Source organism: Apaloderma vittatum, unplaced genomic scaffold, assembly GCF_000703405.1.
Source record: "Apaloderma vittatum isolate BGI_N311 unplaced genomic scaffold, ASM70340v1 scaffold23017, whole genome shotgun sequence".
NCBI lineage: Eukaryota > Metazoa > Chordata > Aves > Trogoniformes > Trogonidae > Apaloderma > Apaloderma vittatum.
The window spans coordinates 345-11,628 of record NW_009727004.1 but is presented as its reverse complement, the minus strand read 5'-3'; the positions used below and the strand labels follow the sequence as shown (position 1 = coordinate 11,628).

The 11,284-nt window shown below is 39.7% G+C and overlaps 1 protein-coding gene across 1 annotated transcript; it reads right to left on the bottom strand.

Annotated features, from left to right (window-relative positions):
* Window positions 1-397: 397 nt before the first annotated feature.
* Window positions 398-11,078, bottom strand: LOC104267514 (nuclear receptor coactivator 7; the record flags this gene model as incomplete). Its single annotated transcript, XM_009873514.1, has 7 exons — window positions 398-570; window positions 2,020-3,071; window positions 4,406-4,590; window positions 7,434-7,559; window positions 8,523-8,624; window positions 10,013-10,120; window positions 10,998-11,078. Coding segments are annotated over 7 exons (1,827 nt in total), but the record flags the coding sequence as incomplete, so codon positions are not given.
* Window positions 11,079-11,284: the final 206 nt, after the last annotated feature.

The following is an 11,284-nucleotide window of genomic DNA, read 5'->3' as shown; positions in this document are numbered from 1 at the left end:
AGGGACGCCTCTCGACTAGACCAGGCTACTCAAGGCTCTGTCCAACTTCGCCTTGAACCCCTCCAGGGAGGGGGCAGCCACAATGTCTCTGGGCAATTTATTCCAAAGTCTTGCCGCCCTCATACTGAAGAATTTCTTCTTAAGATCTAATTTAAATCTGTTCTCCTTCAACTTGAACCCATTTCCCCTTGTCCGATCAGTGGACACTCTTGTAAAAAGTTCCTCCCCAGCCTTCCTGTAGGTTCCCTTCAGGTATTGGAAGGCAGCTATTAGGTCCCCCCCGAAGTCTTCTTTTTTTCCAGACTGAACAGTCCCAGCTCCCGCAGCCTGTCCTCATAGCAGAGGTGCTCCAGCCCCTGGCACAAGAGAAACATGTTGTCCTGGTGTGCACTGCAGCTTACCTTTCCCGAGGAACAGCAAACCAGTACTCTGGTTGCTTTATCTTTTTACTGTACTGTTGAGACATGGTGGTGCTTTGAGATGCAAAGGACTTTCTCATGGGCTTGCCTACTTTAATGCACAGAAACATTGGAGGAGTCTTGCTCTTCTCCTCCTTTGAAGGAAGCATATCTGAACAAGAGACAAAAGAAACGGGTTGTTTACAGGAAAGCAAAAATACTGCAGCTCATACAACATTGTCACGAAGGTTAATAATCCTGTGCAAAGGAATACTCAGAGGCACCTTAAACAGAATTAAACCTGACATGTAATTCAATAGGAGAACTGGTTTAATAAATCCTTGTTCATCCTAAACTGTGGCCATTTATTTCCATTTCATCACAGTCTGTACTCACTTCAGCTGCACAGCTGTGTACAGAACAGCCCCGTAAAGCAACAGGGTGGGAGCAAACTGCAACACAAAGCAGACGAGTAAAGGGGACAGTGTCTGACTGGATCCAGAAAACTCATCCAGTTGCAGGGTAACCCCGCACACACACAAAGTCCCATCAGTTCCTCAACTCTGACAGTCGGGCAGCCACCAAACAAACACCTTTTGTCTGCACAATGCAAGGTCAAGCATAAGAACAGTGAAAGTTCCTTAAATAGCCTGACAAAAAAGTTGCTTAATAAACTCAATCACACTGAAGTTGCCTCATTCATCTTAGGAGTACACATATAGTCTTTTTTTTTTCCCCTCCCCCACTGAGAACAACCACCAAATACAATTAAGTGAGACATAAACTCTTCCAAATGAAATGAAAAATAATTTTTAGGCCAAGTGTTTTTAAAATAAAGACTTCCACTCTGATCGTCCCCCACCACTTGATATGAATCAAGGATATGTCCACTGGTTCATTAAGGTATCAAAAAAGGAGCTGAACTCCAGGACAGATTAGGGCTTAGAGGGCCTGGACTGTAGCAGAAATAGTAGTATGTGTACACACTATTTAAACTGAGATTTCACTTTGTTATATGCTTTCCAGTAACAGTTTGGATTTTATCTTTGATAAGCCAATGACCAATCAGGACAAAAAGAGCAGTCAGTAAGACTCTACACATACTGCTATTTATTGCTTCTTTAAGGGTATCCATAGAATGAAAGACATCAGGCAAATGCAAATAGTGTCAAGAATACTTTGGTATCCCCCTTTAGAGCAACATACTACTACTTTGGGTACTATCAGAAATACACTGTCAGACTTCACAGAAGCAACAGAAATTACCAATAGAGAGTGATAATTCCTAGGCCATGGAGTGTCCCTGTCAATACTGCAACTGGATGACATTTCAACGTCCTTCTTAAAGCCAGTAAACAGAGGTGAAGATTACATAAACAGTGATCATTGAATATGAAAAGACAACATAAGCTACTTATCGAACCAGAAGCTTAGAGAATTTGAAGTTGTTGGTTTTTTTCCTCCTAAATAGCAGATAATATAAAAATGTAATACACAAGAGTAAAACAAGAGATCAGGTACTACAAACAGAGGTAATTTAGAGCAGAAGGCTATAAATTCAAAGGTTACCGTCATAATGCTGTCCAAGTCTCAGAGGAAATAAGGATAACCAGAGACCTACCTTCAATTGGCACTTGAATTTTCTGCAGCAGCCACAGTCTGATTTCTGATTGATTGTCTAACTGTGTGTCTTGACAGGTCTTGTCTATAGCTGGTACTAATGAAGAGTCCACAGACTCTTTCAGATTCTTTTCCTCTGCTGCTGCTGAGCTGATTTCTAATGAAGGTGCCTTTGAATCAAGCTCCATACTTTTAATTGTATGGACTTCATTAGCTTGGGACTTTGAACAGCTAAGTGTAAGGTCTATGCCAACTGCTTTATTGTTTTCACCTTTCTGGATTTCAGCCTTGTGCAAGTCTTCAGATGACTGAGACCCATTCCCATCTTTACTGAGGTAAAATTCAATAAGTTTATCTTTCTCTAGCTCTTTCTTAGTGTCCAATGCAGTCTCCACCTTACCTGTCGGGGAACTGACACATTTGTTTACTTCTGGAATAATATCTTGCTTTTCACACAGCTCTAAGTCTAAGTCAGCTTTAGGTTCAACACTGTCCTTTTTTTCCAAGGAATCAACTGTCAAGTGCTCCTGGACTTCTGTAGTGTGTTTGGTTACCTGCTGCTTAGTTCTCCCCAACTCCTTGGGGTCAGCCAACAAGCCTTCCATTACTGAGATTTTCCTGTCCAACCCCCTATCCATACGAGATGGCATCTTTTCCAGCTCAGTGAAGCCATCTTCTCCTTCTCTCAAAACGGATTTTTCTTTGGTTTTGATATCTGAAGCATTTTTTTCTGCAGAAGGCTCCGTGGCACACGGATCCACAGCAAATTTCTCCAAGTGTTCGGTGGCAGTGATGTTGTTGGGAAACTCCAGTGACTTTGACTTGATTGAGCCTGTACTCTCAGACGACTGAAGAACTTCAAAATCAGCAGGCTTTTCCTCATCAGAAGGCTTTGTCTGTTTGGCACCCAGAGCAATGGATGGACTCCCATTCTGCTGCCTCTTTTCCTTGCTAAGGGATTTGAATTTGCTGAAGGGATTGATATCTTTCTCAGAGGACAGGTCTTCCCATTCTCCTGGCCTGTACAGAGGACAAAGATCCTTTGGTATGTCACTGTCAGGGAAAATGATGGATGTACATAGGATGTTAAAAGCAAAATGGAAACAGAAATAAAAAGGAAAAACTGAAAAGAAAAATATACCAACTTAAATTCTGAAACTCAACGAAAAACTAATTTCTCAAAAATAAACATACATCAGTGGAAATAAGTGATTTTAAAAATGGAGGAAAAACGTGGAAAGGATAATACCGAAATAAAATGAGTAAACCACCTGGCAGAATATGCCACATGGATGAAGAAATGGTACATATGTAATAAAAATGTGCAAGTCATCAGATGATTCAGTCAACAGGACATGTATTTAGCTGCTGGAATTTCATTCATACCATACTAACGTTATTATTTCCCACACGTGACTGAGTCTACTCTGTTTGAACATGTTTACTGCAAAATGGTAACAGACAACAGAGCTGCATGGTTTTCAGTTTATTTTTCTCCTTTAGTTAAATGCACTGTTTAAATGCAGACTTCCTAAAGGTTTCTTTTTAAAGGAAAATCATAGAACATTTCAAAATGGAATATTATTAAAAATTTAACAGCATACAACTGAGTTTTTTGTTGCTGCTGAAAAGCCCAAGGTGAATGACAAGACATGATTCTTATCACTTAAAAGCTTCCAATTAGTTACTAAACACTCTAGTAATGAGGGTAACATATCTGGAAATTTTTTCCTGAAATGAGAAAATGGAGGGAAGTAGATGAATTTCACTGATCAAACAGATGTCGCCTGTAAGGAAAACACCTTGCTTTGAAACATGTAAGCAGCGCCTAGACTATGCGTAAGTCAAAGTAGCCCAGCCCAGGAAGTTTATTATGTATTATATATGATAACTGTCGGTGCAGTTCTGGATCTGAAGTGGAAGTATTCCATAGACTGGCATTCGTGTAAGTCCTGGAGATTGAGTCCTTGCAGTTAAGGTTCTGTTATCTTCAAAAGCTTTAAATCCTGTTCTCAGAACACTCCTCGTAACATAACAAATGGTTCAAATCTAACCCTCTTTGCTTGCACTGAAATAGCCCTAGAGATATGTCAGTGCAACAGCCCCACCATGGCATGGCACCATGCTTTCAATTACTGGGTTTTACTGGTCTCCTTTGCACTTTGCTTCTCATGTTCATGACCCATTTTACTTAAATGCCACTAAAGTGTTCTAAAAAGAAAGTAGAAGAGTAACACAAGTGAATCATTCCTTTGCTGTCCCATTCCTCCCACAATTTGTTTTATTCTGCTGCATTAAAACTCTTCTCCTCCATTCTGTCCCCACTCCTTTTGCATGACCCTTACTGAAAATCTGTAAACATAAGTTCAGGGAAGAACACTCCTTACGATGGCAACGCATCCTTAATCTTCATGTGAGAAATGTCATTGTAGAGTGCTATTGAGACAACTTCCTCCATGGGGCAGATGAGCCCATATTCTTCACAGCCATTCTCAATTACCAGAGGATCAGATTTGTGTGGGTCAAACATGATATTGTTCGGTGTTACTATCATGACTCCTCCAACTACACCCTGAAACAGGAGAAGGAAGAGTTAGCACATCACATGTAATTCACTTATTATGTGGCACTGGATTTTAGGCTACTAAAAAGAAAAAAAAAAATCTCTCCTGCCTCTTTATGTCCCATCATGCAATGTTTGAAAGCAAAACATTTTGGTTTCCACTTCCACTAAGTCAGACATTGTAAGGAAAGCAAAGAAAAAAAAAAATTCTTAGAAACATGTAAACTCCCAGCTGACAAAGAAGAACATCCAAACAATGCAACTTTCAGTGTTGGCTCCTACAAGCTAAAACTGCAGATTGATTAACAATCTCAGACAAAATGGATTAGTGGATTAAAAAAAGGTAACATTTTATTCTAGATGCACCCACCTTCATTTGGTACATGAATTTTTATGCAATTAGTACACCTCACACAAAATGTCAACATTTACCTCACACAAATGTCAACATCACTATGCTAAGTTACATTACAGGTTCCCCTGATTTACTTTCCCAGAGCTACATGCAAAAAATTTCTATATATATGGAACTGAAATGAAACAGCTTCTCCTCGACCTAGACTCAGCTTCTCCCACTGCTCTAAGAATATTTTGCACAGCCGTGTAAGACACTTAATCCTTCAAAATGTGCTCAAGCCATGGATTTGATCCAACCCACGGCAACTGATCGTTTTTCAAGGTTTACAAGATTTCCAGTGTCTTGTTTCTGCAAACTTTCTTTCAGATGAGCTACAAACTTCACCAGACCAACTGAGAAGCTGTGTGTAGATCATGACAACTGATACCACCAATCACCAGGAACCACCTACACTGTAGATGCTATAAATTATCCAAGGTCATCTGCAAAGCAAGCCACCAGAGGTTAATGAATAGGCACGTAAAGGATTACAAAAGCTTGACTTGTTGTTTTGGTTTTGTTGTGTTCTTTTTTTTCTAAATCAGGGAGATGTCAAGCTGATGGCTTGGCACTGGCAAGTGAGTACATGTGTGCCTGCTCCTTTGTAAAGCCAAGCCTGCATGTATTTCCCGTTTTCTTCTCCTGTATGACTCACATGCACATGTCTCTTGTGTTTGGATGAAAGAATGAAGATTAAGCACAGCAGCTTCTCCCACAGGTATGTAACTAGTTAGCAGGAGCAGCAATACATTAGTAGGCTGTACTTTCTACCCAACCACTGCAAGAAGCAAGGCAACAAGGCATTTTAACTACATTGGCAAAGAAGCTGTCCCACTCTTGATTGTTCTGACTGCAAATTACTTTTTCAGTCCCACACCCGTAAAATTGGCAATCTGTATCCCCTGCACCTAGCAAGCATCACATAACAAAGTGACAGTAGTGCCCTAATTTACATGTGAGACACCAAGTAGCTCTATATTACTTCCTACAAAACAGCAGGCTGAAAACTGCAGAGTAGTTAAATACAGGCTACATCCACTCGACATGAAAAGAAGCCAAAAATTGTAGGTGTAAACACATCCATCTTATAAAAGTCTGGATTAAAGGGAAAATACGTTGTCATAGTTTAACAGCAGCCAGTGGACTAAGCATCACGCAGCTGCTTGCTCACTTCTCCCCCCACAATGCGATGTGGAAGAGAACCAGAGAGAAAGAAAGTAAAACTTGTGTCTTGAGATAAGAACAGTTTAATAAAACATGTTAACTATTAGTTATAATAATAATGATTATAAGGAAGAGAGAGAGAGAAATAAAATTCAAGAAAAGACAAGTGATGCACAACGCAATTGCTCACCACCCGCTGACTGATGCCCCAGCAGTGATCTGCCCCTCCTGGCCAACTCCTCCCAGTTCACACACTAAGCGTGACACTCTGTGGTTTGGAACATCCCTTTGGCTAGTTCAGATCAGCTCTCCTGGCCATGCTTGCTCCCAGCTTCTTGTGCTCCAAGGGGAAACCGAAAAACCCTAAACTCATCGTAAGCACTACTTTGTGACAATGAAAATATCAGTGTGTTATCAACACTATTCTCACACTAAATCAAAACACAGCACTGCACCAGCTACTAGGAAGAAAATTAACTCTATCCCAGCTGAAACCAGGACAGATGTTTAAACTGCAATTGTTAGCATCTCCAGTGTTAAATTCCAGAGAACTTGAAAACCTAAACACGCAGATAGCTAACTGAAAGATGCAGAGGCAACAAAGGCAGACATATCAAAGTAGACAGTTTCTTGCAATCTTGAGAAGAGAAGGTTAAACTACTGCCCAAACTTTGTGCCTTTGCTTCTAGAATGACTGCTGTAAAATTTAGGATAGCAGTCCCAGGGGTAACAAGTATGTTACAAGAATGCTTGCAAAAAAAAAAAAAAAAAAAAAAAGTTGTATCATGCAATAGTTATCTTTTTATTAGCAACAGCAGAAGCAACATGGATACATTTGGAAACACTGCTAAACCAGTTAAAATTTAGCTTAAAGTCATAAATGAAATAGATACGCATGTGGTCATTTTATAAAACTGTTGCACAATTTGATGGAACTGGACAACTAATCCTGACACGTCGTAACTCTAAAGTGCAGTTTTCCCTGTGTAACCAGCAATACACTCTTAAATATAATTCTGGTGAGACAGCGTAAGGGAATGAAGATGGGTAGAAGAGCATTCTTTCATAAAGCAATTATCCTAGCAGAGTAAACAACTGAAAGAACAAAATAATACAGCATATTACCACAGTACCAACAAACACAGCAGTGATAGATAAAGTCATCATAACATTTACATTCTTTACAAGTGTGGAGCCCATTTCACTCCCCCACTATTCATCTCTTACTTACCCAAACAAATTTTGCTTTCCAAGAATCTCAAACAATGCCCAACAGCCAGGTTCCACCTACCTTACCATCTGTGAAGTAACGACAATTCATTTTTAAAAATTTGACAACCACAGGCTCATCCTCTTCTGAAGTGGAGGACAGGACTCTCTCAACTGGTTTGAAGGCCTTTCTTGCCAAATCAGCATCCTTAAAAAAGAAAAAAGTTCAGTGCAGAGCAAAAGGACCAGAATCATACCCTTTCAAATTCCAGGCAACTAAAAGGCTGGGTTCAACATTTGCTTAAGGAAGAAAAGTGTCAGTCATGTATGTAAGGCTTCCCACAGCATCCTCTATGAAAAAAATCACCTTGTAACATTACAAAAAACTTCCATACATGTAACAGGCAAGAAATTAAAAAACGCCAAGGTAAGTTAAGAGAGGATCAATGCTGCCACCTCATCTACAAGGAAGACCTCGGACACAGTACACTGGTATGATTCCCCACACCGGTGGCACAGAGGTGTAGGACTAAGGACAAGACTACAGTTAAACACAGGGGGTTTTTCACTCCAGGCTTCTCTCCACTTTCCTTTTCATTAGTTATGGATTTGAGATGTCAGTTGCTTTAATATCGGCAGGTGGACATCATTGCCAATCACCCTTTTAAGAAAAATGAAAGATCAGCTATGCCAAAGCCTTTCACAAAGATTAAATCCAGCAGTCTTGCCTACGCAAGACAGGTCCATATATGCTTAACTAGAAAGAAACCGACTGCTCAGACTCAACTAACAGCCTCCCTGCTCCAGGATCCCAATGCAGGATCAAGGCTCTGGGCTGCAGAGCAGCATAGAAATCTTCAGGGTGAAACACTAAATAATTATTCATATTTAACTTCCTATTCTTTAAAAATAATACACTACATTCTTTTCAATTGCTTTGACAGACTCTGGGCTCTGGGTTTCTACACTCAGATAGAATTCCCTTCATTTACAATATTTTAAAGAAATGGTAAATTTTGTAGTACATTAAAATTACTGTTATTCAATACACTACACACAAGGTCTGAACTGTAACCTCAGAAAACCTGCTACTTACACAGCCCTGAATCTTAGCCTCAGAGTCAGAAATTATTTAGTGAGTTTAAGACCAGGGAACAAATGTTGGACTTACAGGGAGTTTATCGTATTCAGCATCTGATGATGAAGGAGAAACAGGAGCACGAGGACTGAAAGAAGATCGCCTGGCAGTGCTTGTTTCAGGCACAAAGAGAATCTAAATATAAACACGTATGTCAACATAGTAAGACACAAGCTTTAAAAAGTTCTTCACTATAAATACTACATTCTACTAGAAAGACAACCCAATGCTGATCACTCATGATTGCAATGCACTCCTTAACAGCTACTTATTCTAGAGTCCTCCTTCACAGAGGGGAATAGATGGGTGCATGGTCAATTCATTACAGGATCTAGCTCTACATTTTGTTTTATAGCACAGGTAAGATAATAAAACGTTTTCACAGAATGAGAACTTGATCTTTTCCTCCAAATTTATGATCCCAGGCTGTCTTGCAACTATCGCAAATACAAAACAAGTAACTGCAAAATTACCACTAGTAGTCATTAACCTGTAACTCTGGTCCAAAGAGAAGACCATTGCTGAAGATGGGGGATTTTTAGTGCTAGAAGTTTATATCAATTCATCACATTATGTCTTCTTCAAAAAATATACTTGCATCTCCAAACTTAAAATATTCTTTATAAGAATCAGCATTTTAGCATCATGTACTACATTTAAAAGAAAAAAACCCCACACCTTACACTAACACAAGTCTATATAAAAATACAAAGTTTTGTTTGAATTTTTATATTCCCTCACAGTGAACATTCCAGATTTTTAGTACAGCAGTACTAAAATTGCAGTACAGCTTTGGACCCCAAATGAAAACAAAGTAATTTCTTGCAACTGTCAGAGCAAATAAAGATACTTCTAAAGTTAAAAAAAAATGTTCACAGTTTAGTTTTAAATTAAGAATGTATGGAAAAATAAAACCATTTTCCTTAAGCCAGCTTTTCTCTGCTGGCTATTCTTAGGCAAGTCACTCTATCTCTTTTTTCGTCAGTTTGTCCATGTGCAAATCAGGACACTTCGATCTCTTCACATCTGTGAAGCAGAGACCTGCTCTTCACAAATCAGGTGTTTTCCTTCACATTCACATTTCCACTACTAGACTCTCCCCAAAACAGTCTACGTCCATTTATTTCTCATCTTACAGGAGACTGACTATTCCCAATATAATGGCAAAGAGCCACTTCAATTACTATATCCAACTCTCTAATTCTTTTATGTATTACACAGAGCATTTATCTAGGGTTCCAAATAATTTAACTCTCTCGCAACAGCTACATTATCCTCTTGAGCTTCAGAGTCATCTTTAAGCTTTAGTGACAGCAAATAAACAACAAAGGTCAGATATGGCAATTACAAAGCTGTCCATCCAATTCCAGGTAATGATCTAGTGAGTTTCCCTTTGAGGCATCTAAATTACTGTCCATTAACCTTGTATCAAAGCACCTAAAAGATATGTGAAAGTAGCAAAAAGCTTTTAAAAACAGCAAATAATCAGGTTTCAAGCATAAAAAATATAGCAAAATATTTACCTGGCCTGGCACAATCGTCTGTGTGAAAAGCTTATTGAGCTCCACAAGCTTGTTTGGGGTGATGTTAAACTTTAATGCTATGCTGTTTATCGTGTCCTGATTTCCAGCCTGAAGAAAGAGTCAAAGCTTAGGATACCACAGTGAACATACTCAGCACACCAGCTGAACTAAAACCATTTAAGACTGCATGCAGGGAACAGATTTGATGATCTCAAAACACATCTTCTGTTTAATAGCTTATGTGATAAGCCAGTACCAATAAAAAGAAAATAAAATCAACACATTCTCTTGTACTATACACTACATAAACCAGAGAGGTTTTACAGGTCTCTCTCTCCTTTTCTCACAAAACCATAAAGCAGTGCCACCTTATTTAGAACAGGTCTGGCAAGTGGGGAAGGCACACACACCAGAGAAGTCATTACACCTTCAGCAGTTGCAGCATGCCAGGCATTTGTGCTTGTTCCCAGCTGGGACATTTGCCTTTCACATTTGCTCTCCGTGATGGAGAGTGGGGTGCAGCCCCCATTCAGGGACCTGGTCGGCTCACACAGAGACTTTCTGGGCAGAGGCAGTCACCTGAGCTGCCATGGCAGCACACCACTGCTCTGCTCCAGCTTAGAGAAAGAGATCTCATCATCTCAGGACCAAGCACAGGCAAACCGCTTGATGACTTCAGCAACGCTGTGCGATGGATGTATTTTTCAGAGTAACAAAACCAACTGCTCTACTAAAAAGCTACAGTGCAGAAGTAAAAATAGGACTGGCAGCTACGAGAAGCAGGGGAGTTGGACTGAACAGCGGGTCAGGACGTGAGCCTAGCTCTACCCACAGAAGGGTATTTGGAGCAATCCCTACTGAGGCAGGTATCAACTGCAGCCAGTATTCACTTAGTGCTTTCAGTTTTGTGTCCCTGGCTCCCTCTCAACCTCAAAACCTCCACTTTCAAAGGGCAGACACAAACAAGCCACACACCAATACTTACAGTATATTCTATGGTACCATGGGGTTTCTGAGAAACCATTTTTTTCTCTTTCTTTTCACTGGTTTTGTTTTGATTGTCATCTAAAGAGGAAAAAAAAAGAAAAAAGATTCAGGTAACTGATTTTCATGACGTTTGCCTATCAAGACATTTTGAAAGAGCTCTACAGGATATTCAAATTACAGTTGTGAATAGGAACAAAAGGACATAAAAAATATGTTAGGCCTTAAAATTGCATTGTAAGGCAAGCAAAACTTCATCAAGTACAGGAGGTTTTGTAATCACTCAGA